Genomic DNA, 20284 nt, shown 5'->3' on the forward strand with positions numbered 1-20284 from the left:
TGAGGCAGGCTGCTGAGGAGCCGAGTCCCCGGGGGGCTGAAAGGGGAGACAGAAGAGCAGGTGAATGAACTGTGGCTGCAGCCCAAGTATTTTATATTGTACTGTCACTGCAGATCGTCCGGCTCGTGGTGCAGTGCTAACTTTGTACTGAATGCTGCAGTCTACAGAATAAATCAAAAACAGACAGTCGCAGGCCTGGAGGCGGCCTCAGCTGTCTGACACGAAAGTAAGATACATTTAAAGTCCTCTTCTATTGTACAAATCCCAGATACTTGTATTTTACAGTTCTGTTGTATGCTGCCAGATTCATCTAAACTACATTTGTGCTTTTAACTCTGCACTTTTATTCGATACTTTATACAGCTCTGAGCTCAAGTCTTTAACCACCTTTGCTTTGTTGTTTTATCAGCGTTTTAATAACCAGCCATGTTTATTTCTCACTCATTTTAATCAATATCTAACCAGAAATACAGGGAATATGTCCAGCATGACCTTTCTTTAAACTTAGTTCATCCTAAACTCTTTTTTTTTTGAGAGTCTTTGTTTTCTGCAGTGGTTTATTACACCAGACTCTGTCAGAGATTTAGACTGGACAGAAGAGGAGACAAGACTTTTGTTAACATCATACTTATACTCTTAAACATGGCTATTGCTGTACATACGAACTTTGCCTCTGAACTGTCACCCATTGCCTTCGTTTTTTGTTCAAAATTGTCAAAGCAACCACTATAGAAGTAGTCATAACCATACCAACATGCAGCAGGTTTTAAATGTCCAGCTTCTTGCAGCAGAGTCTCATGCCCAAAACTCCCTTCAGTGGATTCACATTCAAAACGCAACTGTACTTAGTTGAAATTTAAGAAATATCGCTTTTGTTTTGCGATAACATGTAATGGAAAAAGTAATGAAAAGTGGCAAAAATAGACGGAAAGTGGCAAAAATTGATAGGAGGGATAAAACAAGACAAGTGGTTTAATGGAGTTAAAGGATGGCAAGAAACTGGGTTAAAGAGGCAAAAACAGGGCAAGAAGTATCAAAAATGGGTTCAAACTGGAAAAAAAATGGCCAGATAGAATGGTGAAAAGGGGTTAAAGAGTGGCAAATATGGGTGATAAGCATCCAAATGGGTTGTGGAGTGGCACAAAGAGACAAAAATTTGCGGGGAAAACGGTGAAAAGAGGTTACAATGTGGCAAAGCTTTAGTATGAAAGAAATAAAGGGCCAAAAAGTATATCAAAAATGGACAAAAAGTGGCAGAAATGGAAAAAGGTGGGATAAGATATGCAATAAATGTGACTTAAAGGAATTACAGAATGGGAAAAAATGTGTTAAAGGGAGAAAAAAAGGCAAAAAGTATCAAAAATGTGTTAAAACTGGCAAATCAGTTCAAAAATAGCCAATGGCAAAGCAGTGAAAAGGCAGGAAAGTGGGTTAAAGAGTGATAAATATAGCAAAAAGTGGCAAAAATGGGATAAAAGTGGCACAAAATGTTGCAGAAATGGCAGAATGAAGCAGTGAAGTAGTGAAAAGTGTGAAACATGAGTTCATATTGGTGCTAAATCATAATTGTTGAGGGTTCATTCTTTCCAGCCAATTCTGTGGGCATGCCTGTCTCCTTCTGGTCTACGGCATTGTAGATCAGGATAGATCTCACTGGTAGCGCTTAAAAATGTCCTGTGTTTTGAAAGAAAATAGAAATACTAATAAAATAAACTGTTAATCAGAACAAAATATTGATTTAATTTTTCTTTATATGGAAGTCCGGCCCCCAGAGACTCTGTCAAGACTAAATCTGGCCCTTGTGCAAATGTACTTGATGACCCCTGGCCTGAGTGTTATTATCCATTACTACAGCACTTTAATGTCTCCAAATCTGACTCACTGAGATAAATGAGCTTCTATCTCACAGTCTGGAGCAGTGTTCACTGGGATGATGCTGTTTTTCAACAAGTTAAATGATAACTTCATCTTTTATTGACATAGAAAGCAAATAGAAGTGTGGCTTAAAACTTTGTGAGGGATGAAAACTGCGGTTTTTAACCATCGTACTCTGTGGAAATAAGTAAACTGAGCGTGAGCTGTTGGTTATTTTTGATGCAAGTTCAGCACAAAGTGTAACATAGATTAATATAAGTGATCTGAGAATTTTTAACCCCAGGAAAATGGTCTGATGCAGAAAGCGGCCAACTCTACTAAATTTTCACTGAAAAAACACATTAACTCTGAATTGTTGTCCTTTATCTGAAATCAGGGGGAGAGAGTGGCAGGTGACTTGTGGTAAAGTAGGCCAAATCGGACCATGTGCTTTAGGAACTGTAGCCTCTGACAAAGCAGAAAGATGGAATCATCTCCCAGTGTTGGTGTCACTGTTTTCCATCTGGGGGTTGCTTTTATTTCATTAATGGTGTCCATCTAAGCCTCTCCATCGTGTCTTATAAACACAGTATCAGTCAGATACTCATCTTTTCTTCACGAAAGATAAAAGCCTCGACCAACGGGGATCCCTGAACAGCTGAAGGAAAGAGATGAGGAGATAGAGGGAAGTCTAAACGGGTAGGAGGAAACTCCACCCTGCTCAGGGTTAAAATGATTAAAAGGATTAAAGAAGAGCAGTATTTAAAACGCCACCGTCTCAGGTCTGACACTGGAGCAAGGAGAGCTGAAGAAACAAGACCAGCAACTCAGACTGAAGCAGCAACACAACTCTAAAGGTACTTTTCAAATAAATATTTATATTTTAGTAGCATGAACTGAGTAATGTTTAACCCATAGAGAGAGTTGAGGCCATTTTGCAGCTGTTTTTGTCATATTTTGTTTCCTTCTTTTGTTATTTTGACCATGTTAATGCTCATAATTTAAATTTTGCAGTAAATTTTTGAAATTATCAGAACCTGTAACAGTCTGAAGACTTTTTCTAAACACGGTCTCCCTGAAACTATTAAAACCACCATTTTCGATCCTCCAGTCATTGCAGTAAAACAACATAAGTTTTATGATATCAGGCTTTCATTCTGGAGTCACTACTTCAACTTCACAGTTTTTCCTGTTAGTCATTTTACCATAATGGCATGATTTTTTCCTAATTTTTAAACCTTAGAGTAAAGAAATCTAATGTACACAAGTTTAAGTTTTTGCTCATTAGTAACATATTCAAGGCTGTAATCATTCCTGTCAAGGAAATCCAATTTGCATGTAGTGTGAAAAAATATTTCCTTTTTTTTACATAACAAATATGACATTTTTGTACTTCAACTGTAATTGAAAGGCGTAAATTTACGGTGGCTTATTGCATTCACTTAAAGATAAAAAAAAATCCTCCTGCTTTTATGACATAACTATCTCATAAACACAGGAATTTATTTATTTCTGATAAACAAAAACAAGATCTTTTTTTAGTTTTTACAAGATAGTATCTTGTTAAAACAGGAAAATCAAAAGTCAATAAATTCATGTTTTTACAGGAAAATCAAAAATAAATAAATTCTTGTTTTTAACGAGAGAGTATCTCATCAAAACAGGGAAATCAAAAATAAATTTTAAAAAATCCTGTTTTTAACGAGATAGTTATGTCGTAAAAACAGGAGGATTTTTTTTTTTATTATTTTCAAGTGAATGCAATATGCCACCGTATAAATTTCTCAAAAATTATCAGTATTCAATTTAATGATCAGGTCTGATATTAATAAAAAGATCAACACAAAAAAATGTGGATTATTAAAAATAAAGTGAAGTACAGAACGTAGAGCAGTGGTAGGGTCTGGGACTCGGTGTGGCCACAAGGCTTGGTCTGCTTTAAGATGGTCCTCATTCATTTTGCATTTTTGAATTAAAGTCATGATAAAAGACTAAGGAAGTAGTTTATACGGAGGTCTTCTGTCAAAGAAAAACATGTGTAGAGCCGTTTTAGGGTATTATCAATGGAACAATTAAGTGGATATTGATTTTTTTGACCTCCTCTGAGTCCACTGAATTTACTCGGATTAAATCAAATTTTATCATTCTGTTATATTGTTGACCATTTATTATGTTTTTATGTATCACCATTCAGCTAAAAATATCTATCTGATTTTTGGTCCATATTCAGAGGTATAAAATATGTGCATAAGCTGTACCTGGGCAGCTGTGTAATAGTGCAAGAATGAGAGAAATGATTGAAAGTGGAATGATTTTGACTTAAATATGACAGATGATTCTCCAGTCCAGTGTGAAATGATGTTTGAATAACAAACAGTCATTATTCAGGGAGATACCAGTAACTACATGACACTGGACCCTGTGACTTTCCTTCTAAGGTGAATCCTGATCCCCTCTTGTGGCGGACGTCTGCGCTGCACCCGACAGACAATGAAGCTGGTTGTCATGGCAGCAGTGCTGGCTGTAGCAGGGGCGAGGCAGGTCTGCAGCTCCGGCTGTCATCTCACCAGCATGCTCATCCAAGTGGAGGGCTGCGGTCGCAAGGAGTCCGTCTCCACCACGGCATGTGTGGGACAGTGCTTCAACAAGGTAACGGCACATTAGAGGATTAAACGCAGAGCACCCAGGTTTGATCAGGAGAATGAACTTCAGCAAATACTCATTAAAGCAAATGTCTGCTCTAACATTTAGACCTTTATAAAACTGCCAAGGGTATTACTGGTAATACAAAATTAGGATTTAACTGTATTTTTAGTCTGAAGTGAGGATATGGTTGTAAAAATTCAAAAATAGTAAAAAAAAAAAAAAATGTTGTAAAATGTAAAAAAAAAAAAAAAATCTCTAAATGCCCTGATGTGATACTCTGTGTCTCTGCAGTCAGGGCCTGCTTTGAATAATGGCTCACTATCAGCCATTTCCAAAAATGTGCAAGTTTTTTATTTGTTTGTTTTTTGTTTTGAAAAATGTGAATATTTTGACTATTTTTTGTCACAGAAGACTTCTCTTTTTTTCACTTTTTGGTTCCCTACATTTGGAGAAAAGTTTGAGCATAAAATGTCAAGGTTTATTTTCCATTTATTTATTTATTTTTTAAGTGCAGTACATTTCTAAAAATTCTAGTGGCATTACTGCAGCACACTTATTCTCAAAGCCCAGTTTGTCCTTAAAAAAAAGGACATTTAGAGCTTGATGTTTTCCACACTTTTTAAGACAAAAAGTCCAGGCTCAGACATTTAAAGCATTGGGAACATGCATGCATGTATAAAACATCACCATAATCAATCAGGGGCAAAAAAGTGGCATAAACAAGTCTTTTCTTAGCAGTAAACAAAAAACAGACTTATTTCTGAAATAAAAACCCAGCCCCAACTTTATTTTCTTTGTGAGATGTTCAATATGAAGCTTTAAGGCAGTGTTACTCAACCCTGCTCAACCAAAGAGCCAAATTGTTGAAAAATACTTTTGCAAAAGCCACAATCTAAGTGGTGAAAAGTGGCAAAAACGGCTTGAAGTAGCGATAAAATTAGTTAAAGGTGGCAAAAATTGTCCAGAAGTGACAAAAACATGGTAAAAATATGAGAGAAAAGTAACTAAAATGGGCAAAAGCAGAAACGAGTGGTAAAATAGGGCAAAAAGAAAAAAAAAAACAGGTGGTTTTTAATGGCAAAAGGTAGCTAAAATGAGTGAAAAGTAGCAAAAAAAATTGTGAAAAGGGGTTAAAAAGAAGTGGCAAAAATGGGCAAAAAAGTAGGGAAAAAAGTGGTATTTAATGGCAAGGGTAGCTTAATTGGGTGAAAAGTAGCAAAAAGTGGTGAAAAGGGGCAAAATGGGACAATTAAGTTTGACAGTTAAAACCTTCTGTAAAAGTCTGGAAAACAAACTGATTAATGTGATTAATTTCTGAGGTCAAAGTTTCCCTTTTCTAAGGTTTTCTGGTGGACTAGTATGTCAAATTAAGACATTAAAGAGCCACACACTGAGTATCACTGCTTTAAGGTCAAAGAGTCATCGATCAAGAATCCAAGACATTTATATGATGAAACACGCTCAATCACACCACCCTGAGACGTCACTTTCTAACCGGGCCCAAACGGTTCAGACGAGAGCTTTGCAAGGTGGATTCGCCAGTGAGAAACAAGGAAACAGGCGAATCCATCTGCTTTGCAAGGTTATATGTGCCCCTGGTATATCCACAATCCCCCCAAGAATCAGAAATTTGGTGGATTCTCTCCCCTTGACTGAATTATCTTCATATTTGTGTTTGATCCCACTGCCCCTCCTGCTGTTGTTTGGTGACAGGACCCGGTCTACATTGGACACGATGACTGGGCTGAGCAGCAGGTCTGTAACGGGAACTGGATCTATGAGGTGAAACAGATCCCAGGATGTCCGGTCAGCGTCACCTACCCCGTGGCTACACACTGCGAATGTAAAGCATGTGATGCAGGAAACACACACTGCGGGCGCTTCACTGGGAACGCACCAAACTATCAGCCATTTTAAAGAATCCTTGGTTGTCCTTGATTTACTGATGATGATAGAGAAAGTGATGCTAAAATAAACATGCGTCCGCTAACTTTCATGTTTTGTCTTTGTTTTTTTAGACGTGACAAATCACAGCTGAAACTGATTTCACTGTTTGAAATTTACATTCAGCCCATTATCTCAGCACTGCTAATGTTCAACACTCCCATTAAGACAACATTTTCTCTCATGTTTGACCAAGAAAACAAACCTGAGTTTGTCCTACAGATGACTTTCTCTGCCATGAAAAAATCTCTACGATTCAGCAGTTACAGTACCTATAAAGAGGTTTTAGCCTTTTATTGATTATATTACTTAATCGTGGTCAATATTGCACTGCATTTTGTATTACTTGGGTTGCCTTTTGAAACATAAAATTTGGTTTGATGATCCGAAACATTCAAGTGTGATAAATATGCAAAAAAGTCAGGAATCAGAAAGGAGCAAATACTTTTTCACGGCACTGTATGTATATAATAATCTAGAGATTTTTATGGACATCATGTCATTCTTTTGGGTTGTTGCATGAGCAAACATTTAAAGAAAGCCTTCATGATAAAGTTATATAAATATATATTTAGTCATATATGCTAAACTTTTTTATAGCTAAAAAAAAAAAAAAATCAGTAAAGCTCCTGCAGAATGACAGATAAAAAGATTGTCATGAAACCATAATAACAGTTTTGGGCGATAAAAAGCTTTTAGAGATAAAACCTTAACAAAGATCCCCAATTTAAAAAATAACTATAGAAACCCATTAATAGAAAAATCCTCATTCATCCCAGTAAAATAATCCAAAATGCTTCTCTCTTTTTCCTGATAAAGTTTATGTTGCCACCTCTCAGATTTGGTTTAATGGCTCCTGTACCTAAGAACAATAAGGACATGGGGTGTCTGAGTTCATGAAAATGTCTGAAAAAGGCTAGTGGTGTCGTTTCTTTAATAGCACTGCTGTGTTCAGTGATTCTTTCTTTGAGAAATATATTATTCACCAATATACATTTTTCCACAGGGACACTTTATCATATAGATCACATATTTGACTTATAAGTGATAAAATCATTGATGTTGATTTGGAGTCCAGTGACTGGATGATTAAAATATTGGAATTGTTTTTATATATTTGCTTCTTTTATTCCTTACAGTGCTTTAAATCCAATTATTATTGCTCCTAAAGTAATGATATTCAACATCAGCAGAAAAAATACAAACAAACCAGTCATCCAAACAGGAAAAGTAATTTTATTCAAAGAATATTAAAGACAGAAAATCATGTTTATGCTGTTAAAACTGATCAAAGATGAATGATGATGAAATTTAATAGATTTAATAACCACTGTGGTGTGATCAGAGTATGAAGAGAGCATGTTCAGTGGATTTATTCATGTTCATAATCCCATACAGTGATGGGGTATTGATCATTTCTTTTTAATGATATATTATTGGTAAATCAGTGGTCTCTTCAGCTGATCTAACTTTATGTTGAACATTCAGACATCTGGAAAAAGAAAAACATTGAAATCAGGTCAGTCCAAGGTTATTATAGTTAACTATAAATAAAACACATCCATCTGGAAAACCTTCCATGGACGGTGTTTCAGAAAGGGCTTAGCCCTAAGAAAATAAGGGTGATTGGATGAACGTTCTGTCTGTCACATCTTTACGGGCCAATCAGCGCAACGAATTACGAGAGGTAAACTCCACAGAGAACTGTATGACGCAAACCATAGCGACTGTAGACATGTCAGTAAACAACTTTTGTCCTTTTTGAAAAGAAACAACTCAAAGTTAGTTGGTTAGTCTCACTGGTAATTCCTAAAAATTTCCTGCATTTTGAAAGACAATACAAATACTACTACAATAATATTTCAATCAAACCCAAAATATTGATTCAGTTTTTGTGTATTTGAAATTCTGACCCCTAGAGTTTCTGTCGGGACTAAATCTGGCCCTTATGCGAATGTTCTTGATGACCCCTGCTCTAAATATACAGGAATTACACCTGGCATAAACTCATCAAGTGTCAACATTAAGGTTTAGATATGTACAAGCTTTGTTGGTATTATTTTTGTTCCTATAATACTGGGCGGAGTGACTCCATGTTATTTGGAATCCAGAGTCGTCAAAATCACAAATTCAACACCAGTGACTCTGGAACAGTAAATCCTCGTTAAATATACGTCTCAACAACTGCAGTAAAAGCATTTTTATGCTGAAAAATGACTCGATCCACCTTCCTCCTATGTTAATAAAGAAACACAAAAAACACAAAATAAAATACCAGTATCTAACATCCTTTTATCAGTGTGTCATGGTTGTGTGAATGATGGGAACGCTGTGTTCTGAAGCCCCTCCCACTGGTAGGCAGCTCACCTGTTCAGGGGAGCTCGGCTTGAGTAGGCGGAGCCTGTGCAGCCACTGATGCGTTTCCATTGGCAAAGGTGATGGTCGGAGCCTTCAGCACAAAAACAAGGAAAGAACCTCAGTGTTTCATCCTTTTTGTACTTTATTTATTTAGCCAAACTGATCCGTTACAATCTACACTGATAGATAATAAATTGAGTCTGTTCAAAATACAGCAAGTACGCCATTAACCTTTTTATTGGTTGTTGATTATCCAAAAGCTTTTTAAACTGATGGAGGTTGTTTGCCCTCACTATAAAAAAGATGAAAATAGAACTGAAAAGGGTTTTGATAGACATTCTAACTGGCTTGTTAGAGGCGCGGGGTCATTCCCTGCTGTGGGCTCAAATATCGGCCTCGCCCACATTAAACTAAGCCAGGAAAGAGGTGAAAAAAGTTCTAACGGTCCAAATCTAGAATTTAGTCACATGTAGGTCTCAGAGTTTTCCCATGTTTACAGCAACCATGTTCCAACATATCTAGTGTGTTAAGACACAAACTTCAGATTTCACTTTACAGGGTCTTTAATAGACATGTGCTCAGTTCTGGCGAGGATTCCTGCTGCCTTCAAAGGAATTATTAAATAACAGTGGTGCTTTGGATGATCATTAATACTGAATAAATGTGTATGAACTCACCTGTTTGTCACATTTACAGTCACCGATAATTAAAAAAGAGAACACAGTGACCGTGATTGAGACAGCACACTGCAGAAAGTGGAACACAGAAAGGACCCCCAGGAATTCCGTGCTCTGTGACACACACAACCATAAAACAAATAATTATTGTGAAGTATTGGTATTGAGTATCAGTATTGTTGATACTCGCCCTGTATTTACTTGGTAACAGACTATTAAATTTTGCAGTATCGCCCAGTATGGCTTGGTTTGGATCTATGCAGCCAAAAGTCAGAGTGGAAAAGCCCTAACAGACTCGTTTAAGTCCAACATCTTTTAAATTTTTGTAAAAACAAAATGCTGAAATGAGTTCTATCCAGACCTGTTTCTTCCAGCATGCATCAGACTCTGATGTGTGTGAAGGTGTGAGTGACCATTAAGTATTTTTTACAGCCATAGTAAAAAAGAGCTCTTCATCAGGTAGTCGGAAAAAATCACTGATAAAGTCAATGATCATCTATAATTTTTTTCAATGAATTATTATAATGTTTAATTATTCTATTGTCATGTTGTATTGTCATGTTTTAGTATTAAAATTTTTGGAAATCAAGTTTTATACAAACCGGTGCCACTGACGCATCCACAGACTGAAGCACAGCTGTGATCAGTGAAGTTACAGCAGAAGATATGCTTAAGCTCCGTGCAGCTTTCATCTAGAAGAGACGGCAGATGTTGGAGGACATGGAAAAGAAGAAAGCTTTATTAAGGAGCAAATTCAAAACAGCCTTTCTTGATGCAGACCTAATTTGAATAAATAAATTTGGATTTCTTGAACTTTTAAATAAAGTATCGATCTGTCAGTCAGTCTGTCTATCTAGACCTATCGTAAAATTCAATTTGACTAGAAATACACTGATTTGGAGTGCATGGTCTGGAGTCATCTTGCCTGGAATAGGGAAATCAGGGCATCTGGTGGCTGGGCTTCACCCCATAGGGGCCCTTAAAAGGCAACATTGAGCCTCCACCTGTGGGCCAACCACCTGCAGAGATAGGCATGACGGTCATTTGCAATGGAGACCGGATAGCCGGTGAGGGGGTAGACGTACTGACCCCCGACAGCACAGACTGGTTTTCAGTCACCACTCTGGCAGGGAAGGTGCCAAAGTTAGTGCTCGAGTTGGAGAAATACTGACTAGATATAGTTGGGCTCTCCTCTGGACCCAGAACCACACTTCTGGAGAAGGGTTGGGCACTCTTGTACTCCAGAGTCGCCCATGGTGAGAGGCATCAGACAGGTGAGGGGATACTCACAAGTCCCCAGCTTAGCACCACAGTGTTGGAGTTCTCCCAGTGGGCAAGAGACTTGCCTCTCTGTGGCTACAAGTTGAGAAGAGGAAAACTCTGCCAATCAGGTGCCTGACTGGCAGCATCTGTGAGCATGGGCCCTGCTACAGTGGTCAGTAGCTGTCTGCTCCAAGAATCGGCATGCCACGTTTGACTGATCTGGATAGGGCCCGTATGATAGGGCAACTTCAAGCTGGTATTCTGCAAAACCAAGTTGCAGCATTGTTTTGAGTGAGCCCTAGTACCATCTCCAAACTGAAGGCCAAGTTCCATATAACGGGAGATGTCAGAGACAGCCCACAAAGTAGGCGTCCCAAGAAGACGACACCCCAAGAAGACACCGATAGAGCAATATCTTTTGGTGGAGGTAGTGTGATGGTGTGGGGCAGCATCTCCCTCACTGGAAAAACAAGGCTAGTCATCACTGGAGGCAATCTCAATGCAGAGCAATATCAAGATGAGATTCTGCCACCAGTGGCAGTCCCATATCTCCACAGTCTGGGGTTTTTCAGAGACTACCTCCAGAATTTGGGAGTGGAGAGGATGGAATGGCCTGCCGGCAGTCCTGACCTTAACCCCACTGAACACTTGTGGGATCAGCTTGGGTGTGCTGTTCATGCCAGAGTGACTAACACAACCACATTGGCTGACTTGCAACAAATGCTGGTTGAAGAATGAGATGCTATCCCACAGCAGTGTGTGACCAGGCTGGTGACCAGCATGAGGAGGAGGAGCCAGGCTGTTGTGGCTGTGTATGGTTCTTCCACACACTACTGGGGCTCCTGTTTGTTAAATGAATAAATTGTTAAATTGTCAATATGTCTTGTTCTGTCAAACTTTAATCATCCAATCCACCAAACACTAAACAAGAGTCAATGGCAGAATAAACTGTTTGGCATTGGCAGGGAAGATTTGGCAAATTTTTCATGGGTGCAACCCACCTACTCAGCTCTGCTGCTCATCCCACAAATGCATGTTCCTTACAAATGTGGCATCATTTAAAAGGGTAATAAACAGGCTTTCCAACAGTATAAGATTTATTGCCAAGAAGCATTGTTACAACAAAGACAGCATTTTTAATAACTTCTATAACTTTTAACTTTTTGTGCTAAGTTTATAAAGTTTGTATCTAAAGTTAAAGGACTGGGCTTAAAGAGGACCAGCATAGGCTCCAGTAGGAGCAGGCCGGATGTTTTAGGGGCCATCTGAGTTTTACATTAAAGTGTAAGTAAACCCCCAGTTTAGACCTAACTCCGCCCACTTCAGAAATTTGGTGGTCCTGAGCTCTACCTGCTTGGGCTGTTGGCTCCAGCACTAGCATTACTAAAGCTGGAGCTCTCAGAGCCAAAGCAGTGCAGGTGCAGGAGAGGATGGGAGTGGTCTCTGAATGCTAAAGTTGGTTAGAGGCGGCAACGTTCTACCTTTTATACCGATGGTAGATTTCTACATCACATAGGCCACGCCTTTACAGGAAAGATTTTTCAAAGCAGATGTCTGTTTGGTAATTAAAAGCCATAAAATTCTGATTTTTATCAGTTTGGGTCAAATGTCAGAAATAACACCAGCATTGATGTTTTATCATAGTTTAGTCAGATACCTCAGTGAATGGCTGAAAAAAATGTTAAGTGTTCACTACTTCTTTAAAGGACACACTGGAGTATATCAGGACAGGAAGTTACTCACCATGCAGATGTTAGAAAATTTCCCAGCAGCCAGTGTTAATGAGCCGGTGACCATGTACTGAGACAGAAACCGAATATTTAAAGAAGAACAGAAATGAAATATGAGTTAGAATGTGGTCTAATATTTTCAACAAGCCACTAAAATTTCTGTATAACATTATTACTACATGAGCATATAATCAGTGATATCAAATAGAGAAATCAACTAAATGTTTGCTACACAGTGCATGAGTAACATAGCTGATGGTTCATCATATCTGTTAAAATCATGTTTATTGATATTGCCTCTATTCTATTCTATTCTATTAACACTATCATAATGGAACTATTCATCATAAAGTTCAATGTTAGAGAAGCTATGAGTAACTGTTCAGTGTGTTTTGATTGGGTGTTTCAAGTATCTTGTGTTGTGTAAACATCATATCCTGATTCAGAAAACAGGATAAGCTCTCTAAGTGACCAGGAGACCAAACCAGGATAGGGCTCATAACTGGGGCACTAATTCCCACGTAAACACAGTTGTTAATTTAATTATCTTATGTTTGATAATAAACTATGAATAAATTATAAAAAATGTAGACTCACCAGCAGAGCTCCCCAAACAAATGTACCACTATGCGTCACCAAAATAGACCACCCTTCAAGTGCGAAGGGGATCCCAAACAAAAACACCACCAAACCGATCATGATCTGAACCACCTGCAAACAGAGAAATATATAATTACACAAAGTCTCTTAATCAATTATTTAGAAAATAAGAATGCCTTGTTTCTTTATAAATGAGAAACCTGCTGAAATTAAATCAAATAGGACTGTTTTTTAAAATTGGTTGAGAAATTCTGAAGCAAGATGTATACGCTGATGTTGATTAAAAGGAAATGTTTGGAGGTGCAAAAGGCCATCAGACTTTTAAAAACAAGGAACCCAACTGACCCAGAAAATCTAGAGCTGGGCTATCTAATTAGTTTGGAATGGGGACTTCCTGAAAATACATCTAAATGAAGGGCCTGAAAGAGATTATACATTACCCTCCAAAAATATTGGAGTGGTGAGATAAGTTCCTTTTTTGCTGTAGATTCATCAAAAGATGAATATAAGACAAGAGATCAACATTTCAGCTTTTCTTTCCAGGTATTTACATCTTGATCCGATGAACCACTTTGAAGATACACTATATTGCCAAAAGTATTCACTCACCCATCCAAATAATTGAAATCAGGTGTTCCAATCACTTCCATGGCCACAGGTGTATAAAATCAAGCACCTAGGCATGCAGACTGTTTCTACAAACATTTGTGAAAGAATGGCTCACTCTCAGGAGCTCAGTGAATTCCAGTGTGGTACTGTGATAGGATGCTACCTGTGCAACAAGTCCAGAGGTGAAATCTCCTGGCTCCTAAATATTCCACAGTCAACTGTCAGTGGTATTATAACAAAGTGGAAGCGATTGGGAACAACAGCAACTCAGCCACCAAGTGGTAAGCCACGTAAAATGATGGAGCGGGGTCACCGGATGCTGAGGTGCATAGTGCGCAGAGGTTGCCAACTTTCTGCAGAGTCAATGGCTACAGACCTCCAAACTTCATGTAGCCTTCAGATTAGCTCAAGAACAGTGCGTAGAGAGCTTCATGGAATGGGTTTCCATGGCTGAGCAGCTGCATCCAAGCCATACATCACCAAGTGCAATGCAAAGCGTCAGATGCAGTGATGTAAAGCACGCCATCACTGGACTCTAGAGCAGTGGAGACGTGTTCTCTGGAGTGACCAATCGCACTTCTCCATTTGGCAATCTGATGGACGAGTCTGGGTTTTGGTGGTTGCCAGGTTGCCAAGTGTAAAGTTTGGTGGAGGGGAGATTATGGTGTGGGCTTGTTTTTCAGGAGCTGGGCTTGGCCCCTTAGTTCCAGTAAAAGGAACTCTGAATGCTTCAGCATACCAAGAGATTTTGGACAATTCCATGCTCCCAACTTTGTGGGAACAGTTTGGGGATGGCCCCTTCCTGTTCCAACATGACTGTGCACCAGTGCACAAAGCAAGGTCCATAAAGACATGGATGAGAGAGTTTGGTGTGGATCAACTTGACTGGCCTGCACAGAGTCCTGACCTCAACCCCATAGAACACCTTTGGGATGAATAAGAGCGGAGACTGAAAGCCAGGCCTTCTCGTCCAACACCAGTGTGTGACCTCACAAATGCGCTTCTGGAAGAATGGTCAAAAACTCTCATAAACCCACTCCTGAACCTTTTGGAAAGCCTTCCCAGAAGAGTTCAAGTTGTTATAGCTGCAAAGGGTGGACCGACGTTATATTAACCCCTATGGATTAAGAATGGGATGTTTGTATGCAAGTCAAGGCAAGTAAGCTAATACTTTTGGCAATATAGTGTAGCCCTCAGGACACTGCGCTTAGCTGGTTTTATTCATATCTTTGAGAGCAAACCTTTGCGGTCACCATAGGTAACCACTCCTCCTCAACCTCTACCCTTACTTATGGTGTACCGCAAGGTTCAGTTTTAGGTCCTATTTTATTTTCTACTTATATGTTGCCCCTTGGACAAATAATCCAGAATCATAAAGTCTCCTTTCACTGCTATGCAGACGACACACAGATATAACTGCCCCTGAGACCTGGGGACCCGAGAAGCCTAGCTGCTTTTACAGACTGTTTAAATTATGTAAACTGTTGGATGGCACAGAACTTCTTGTAACTTAACTCAAAATCAGAAATTATATGGTTTAATCCCCACTACCCCCCATCCATCAACAGCCATCTTGGTCCCCTAGCAGCAACAAACATCAAACCCTCTGGCAGAAATTTAGGCAGGCTATTTGACAATAATCTCTCATTTGATCGTCACATAAAATCAGTTGTTAAATACCAATTATGTACCATCTCCAAAATAAAAAAAAAATACTGACTCAATAGGACCTGGAAAAACTCATTAATGCTCTCATCTTTTCCAGATTAGGTTATTGCAATTCACTCCTCTCCGATATCTCCCATAAAACACTCTCTCACCTCCAACTTGTTCAGAATGCAGCAGCTAGGCTTCTCACTGGTTGTAACAGACGACATCACATCACCCCCCTTTTAGCATCTTTACTCTGGTTACCGGTTAGTTTTAGAATTGATTTTAAGATCTTATTAATTACTTTTAAAGCACTAAAGGGCCTGGCTCCAACCTATATACAAGAACTTTTAACCTGAGCCAACCCGCAGCCTTAGATCCTCGGGCGGGGGCTTCCTGGTCGTTCCAAAGTTGAGACTCAAATCTAAAGGTGATAGGGCCTTTTCCATTATTGCCACTTGACTTTGGAAAGACCAGCCCTAGGAGATAAGGCATGCAGAATCATTGACATCTTTTAAATCACTTTTTAAAACTCATTTTTATAGACTTGGTTTTTATCTTCTCACAGATTCTTACCTATTTTAGTTTCTCATCTTATTTTATTTCCTCTTAATCTCACCTTTACTCCCTGTCAACCTTGTTTTTTTTCCCTTGCCCCTTGCCTGTTATTAATCATTACTTTCTTCTTCACTGTATTGCTTTTATGTCTTTATTGCTTCCCTTTTGTCTGCCTTGCTATATTTATCAACTTTCCTGCTTTTGCAGTTTTAGAGCTGTTTTATCTTGCTTTACTATCGGATTTTGCCCCCTTTATTTAAATTTAACTGCCTTTTCTCATTTATCTCCTGTTTTATTTTTACTCCTCTTTGTTTCTCTTTCAAATTCTCATTTTTTGAAACTGAAATGTTTATTTCACTTTCTACTGAAATCAAATAAAATCAAAATTTCCATAAAATTATATATATATATATATATATATATATATATATATATATATATATATATAGTATCTCACATTCTGTCTTCTTGTCTTTTGTTTGGGTTTGTTGCTTTGTTCCTCTGTTCTGCACATGTCACAGCACTTTGTAAACCCATGTTTTTAAAAGTGCTGTACAAATAAAGTTATTATTATTATTATTATTATTATTATTATTATTATTACTATTATTATTATATACACACAGTGAGAGACATAAAAAACAATAAAAGGAAGGTAAAAGCAGTCAAATGTGAAACAGAACAAGAGCCAGTAAAAATAGAAAAATACCAATGAAGGGGAAAAAATCCAAGTCAAATAAAGCTAAATGAATATCAAGGAGAATGCATACATATAATAGAAGAGGTAAAAAGAATGAGAGCAATAAAAGAGACCAAATCATTAATGACATTAAACAAATGAAAAAATAAAAGAGTGCCAAAAGGGTGATGAAATTCTAGGGAATAAAGACAAGAAGAGTAATACTGGTAAAACTACATATTTTGTGTTTGTGTATTTATATTGTTTGAACCTTCACACTCAGGTACTCACCCCAAGGGCGACCATGTTCACCTGAGTGACCATCTGACCTCCAACTCCTGGGGATGATGTTGAGGAAGACATTGTCCGGGTGATTTATGATCCAGGTGTAGCTGAATGATCCAGCTGTGACTGATTGATCCAGGTGTGATTTGTTAGTCCAGGTGTGACTGATTGATCCAGGTGTAGCTGAATGATCCAGGTGTGATTTGTCAGTCCAGGTGTGACTGATTCATCCAGGTGTGATTTGTCAGTCCAGGTGTGACTGATTCATCCAGGTGTGATTTGTCAGTCCAGGTGTGGCTGATTGATCCAGGTGTAGCTGAATGTTCCAGGTGTGATTTGTCAGTCCAGGTGTGACTGATTGATCCAGGTATGATAGCTTCAGATCAGGCAATGGGTGATGCGAGTGAGTTGACTCTAAAGGACTTCCTTATATGTGCTCCTTGGTTAATTATTGATTGCTCACTCACTTTACAGGTCTGTCATTTACAGTCATAGACAAAAGTCCATTTCTTCCAGGAATTGTTGCAATTACAAATGTTTTTGGTAAACATGTTTATTTCATTAATGCAACACAAAAAAAGCAGAAGGAAAAGGCCAAAATTGACAAATTTTACACAAAACTCAAAAAATGGGCCAGACAGATTTGATGACACCCTCAGAGTGTTACAGACGGGTCTACTATCCATTTGCTGTGAGAGCATCATTAAGAATAAATGTGTAACTATGCAGGTGACTATGAGGGTTGTGTGAAACATAATTCCTTCTGGACCTTTTGACCTACCTATACATTCTTCTCTCATATTTCTACATTCTTCTCTAACATACACATATACTCTCATACACATCACATATATTCTCTATCTTAATCAATAAATCAGTCACACCTGGATCAACCAGTCACACCTGGATCAACCAGTCACACCTGGATCAACCAGTCACACCTGGATCAATCGGTCACACCTGGATCAACCAGTCACACCTGGATCAACCAGTCACACCTGGATCAACCAGTCACACCTGGATCAATCGGTCACACCTGGATCAACCAGTCACACCTGGATCAACCAGTCACACCTGGATCAACCGGTCACACCTGGATCAATCGGTCACACCTGGATCAACCGGTCACACCTGGATCAACCAGTCACACCTGGATCAACCAGTCACACCTGGATCAATCGGTCACACCTGGATCAACCAGTCACACCTGGATCAACCAGTCACACCTGGATCAAACAGTCACACCTGGATCAATCGTTCACACCTGGATCAACCAGTCACACCTGGATCAACCAGTCACACCTGGATCAACCAGTCACACCTGGATCAATCGGTCACACCTGGATCAACCAGTCACACCTGGATCAACCAGTCACACCTGGATCAACCAGTCACACCTGGATCAATCGTTCACACCTGGATCAACCAGTCACACCTGGATCAACCAGTCACACCTGGATCAACCAGTCACACCTGGATCAATCGGTCACACCTGGATCAACCAGTCACACCTGGATCAACCAGTCACACCTGGATCAATCGTTCACACCTGGATCAACCAGTCACACCTGGATCAACCAGTCACACCTGGATCAACCGTTCACACCTGGATCAACCAGTCACACCTGGATCAACCAGTCACTTTGTGACTGGTTGATCCAGGTGTCACTAATTGTTGAATTATTATTATGAATTTCTATACAAGATATAGACCTAATCAGAAATAATCGATATAAATACAAAAACACATGAAATATGTATTTTTATCATCCATCTGATGATCAAGCTTTGAGTTTCAGTATAACTCTTCTCCTTATCTTTATTGTAAAAACTGCAAAAAAAAAACAAAAATCACAATCACTGAAGAAGTAAAAGCATCAGGAGGAAGGAAATAAAAGCAGCCAAGAACACTGTAAAAACATTTAAAATGAAAGAAAAACATGTTAAAACATAAAACAATCAAAAAAAGCCATAAAAAACACACGGATTAGGACCATAAAAGAGATAAAAGGACAGATATCATGTAACTCTCATGCTGAATTAAAAGCCAAAGAATAAAAAATGAGTTTTAAGATGCGATTTAAATGTCGGTAGGGTGGGGGATGTTTTAATTTCTAGTGTTAATTCATTCCACAATGTGGGAGCCACCACAGAGAAGGCTCGATCACCTGGGGTTTTTGATCGGGTTTTAGGGGTGACGAGATGAAGCTGACCTGCAGACCTCAAGGACTGGGTGGGCGTGTAGACATTTAAGAGGTCAGAAATGTGCTGGGGTGCTGATCTGTTTAAAGATTTCAAAACAAACCATACAATTTTAAAATGAATTTTAAAATGAATTCTAAAATGAACGGGAAGCCAGTGGAGGGATGCCAGGATCAGAGTGATGTGGTCATGTTTTCGTGTACCTGTTAAAAGACGAGCAGCAGCATTTTGGACCAACTGTAAGCGTGCGAGGAATGTCTGATGAACACCAACGTAAAGAGCTTTACAGTAGTCCAACCGTGTAGAAATAAAAGCATCAATTACTCATTCAAAGTTGTTAAAAGATAAAACCGATTAAATCTTGGATAAAAGCCTCAGATGATAAAAACTGGATTTAAAAACAGAATTTATTTGTTGATCCAACTTAAAATCATTGTCAATCTTTACAACAAGATCTAAAACTGTGGGTTTAAAATAAGGTAAAAGAGGGTCCAGCTCACTGAGGGACACACTGTATATAAGCTCATGTCATCCTGCAGTAAATCCAAGAGAATTGTTGAAACTATGAAAGCTGTCCAAATTCTGTTTATTTTTTTCCAAATTCAGTTTTAATTTTTGGAATTTTTAACCTTTCCACTAATTCAACCATAAAAAAGAGTGACTTGTTGATGTAAATGAATAAAATGTTAACTAATTTAATAGAAATAAACTTAAATTTTTTGAAAAAGGGCCAACGTTGGCCCAGGAGCCGTTGCTTAGATAACCCTGATATAGAATAACTAACCAGTCAGATATTTCCAACATTTTAAGACACTTCCATGTGTATATTCACATACTAACTGATGTTTAGAATATAAACGTAGAAATCCTTCTGTTCTCTCAAACACAGAGTGATAGACTTAATAAGAAGGTCACATTAAAGTTAACTGGATAAAAGTAAACCTGTTACCTACCTTTTTTTTTGCTCTCACCGTCTGTAACAGTCCATGCAGTGTGATGCTGCATCGTGTTCTACTCCTGACTGTAACTAACCTTGCAAAGCAAATGGATTTGCCTGTTTCCATGTTTCTCACTGGCGAATCCATCTTGCAAAGCTCCCGTCTGAACCGTTTGGGCCTGGTTAGAAAGTGACAGGACCAATCAGTGAGGAGGGGCAGTATTTTCAGGAGTGGCGAGTCATTACGTAAGCGAGCAGCAACAAGAGGCTGGTGCAATTATGGCGGAAGAGA

The 20284-nt window shown here is 38.7% G+C and overlaps 2 protein-coding genes across 3 annotated transcripts; one reads left to right on the plus strand and one right to left on the minus strand.

Moving 5' to 3' along the window:
- The first annotated feature begins 2653 nt into the window (after window positions 1-2653).
- Window positions 2654-6490, plus strand: LOC121512857 (gonadotropin subunit beta-1-like). Its single transcript, XM_041792366.1, has 3 exons — window positions 2654-2711; window positions 4293-4503; window positions 6214-6490. Exons 2-3 carry the CDS (start codon window positions 4345-4347, stop codon window positions 6415-6417), a joined length of 363 nt encoding a protein of 120 aa, XP_041648300.1. The 5' UTR covers window positions 2654-2711; window positions 4293-4344; the 3' UTR covers window positions 6418-6490.
- Window positions 6491-7727: 1237 nt separating this feature from the next.
- LOC121514029 (membrane-spanning 4-domains subfamily A member 12-like) lies at window positions 7728-17232 on the minus strand. Of its 2 annotated transcripts, none has more exons than XM_041794087.1 (7): window positions 16860-17232; window positions 13070-13183; window positions 12486-12542; window positions 10082-10171; window positions 9480-9593; window positions 8812-8893; window positions 7728-7936 (listed from the first exon to the last, which is right to left on the minus strand). In XM_041794087.1, exons 1-6 carry the CDS (start codon window positions 16929-16931, stop codon window positions 8816-8818), a joined length of 525 nt encoding a protein of 174 aa, XP_041650021.1. In that variant the 5' UTR covers window positions 16932-17232; the 3' UTR covers window positions 7728-7936; window positions 8812-8815. The 2 variants fall into 2 exon arrangements, with proteins under 2 accessions (XP_041650021.1, XP_041650028.1); XM_041794094.1 differs by lacking the exon at window positions 7728-7936 and adding an exon at window positions 8620-8678.
- Window positions 17233-20284: the final 3052 nt, after the last annotated feature.

This window comes from Cheilinus undulatus, linkage group 1 (assembly GCF_018320785.1).
Source record: "Cheilinus undulatus linkage group 1, ASM1832078v1, whole genome shotgun sequence".
Classification (NCBI taxonomy): domain Eukaryota; kingdom Metazoa; phylum Chordata; class Actinopteri; order Labriformes; family Labridae; genus Cheilinus; species Cheilinus undulatus.

Excerpts from the sequence above, each read along its gene's own strand:
- LOC121512857 (XM_041792366.1), top strand. The coding sequence starts at position 4,345 with ATGAAGCTGGTTGTCATGGCAGCAGTGCTGGCTGTAGCAGGGGCGAGG. Across the intron at positions 4,504-6,213 it reads TGGGACAGTGCTTCAACAAG|GACCCGGTCTACATTGGACA; the intron begins GTAACGGCACAT and ends GTTTGGTGACAG.
- LOC121514029 (XM_041794087.1), bottom strand. The coding sequence starts at position 16,931 with ATGTCTTCCTCAACATCATCCCCAGGAGTTGGAGGTCAGATGGTCACT. Across the intron at positions 9,594-10,081 it reads TGGATGCGTCAGTGGCACCG|AGCACGGAATTCCTGGGGGT; the intron begins GTTTGTATAAAA and ends TGTGTGTCACAG. Across the intron at positions 8,894-9,479 it reads ACTGTAAATGTGACAAACAG|GCTCCGACCATCACCTTTGC; the intron begins GTGAGTTCATAC and ends TTTGTGCTGAAG.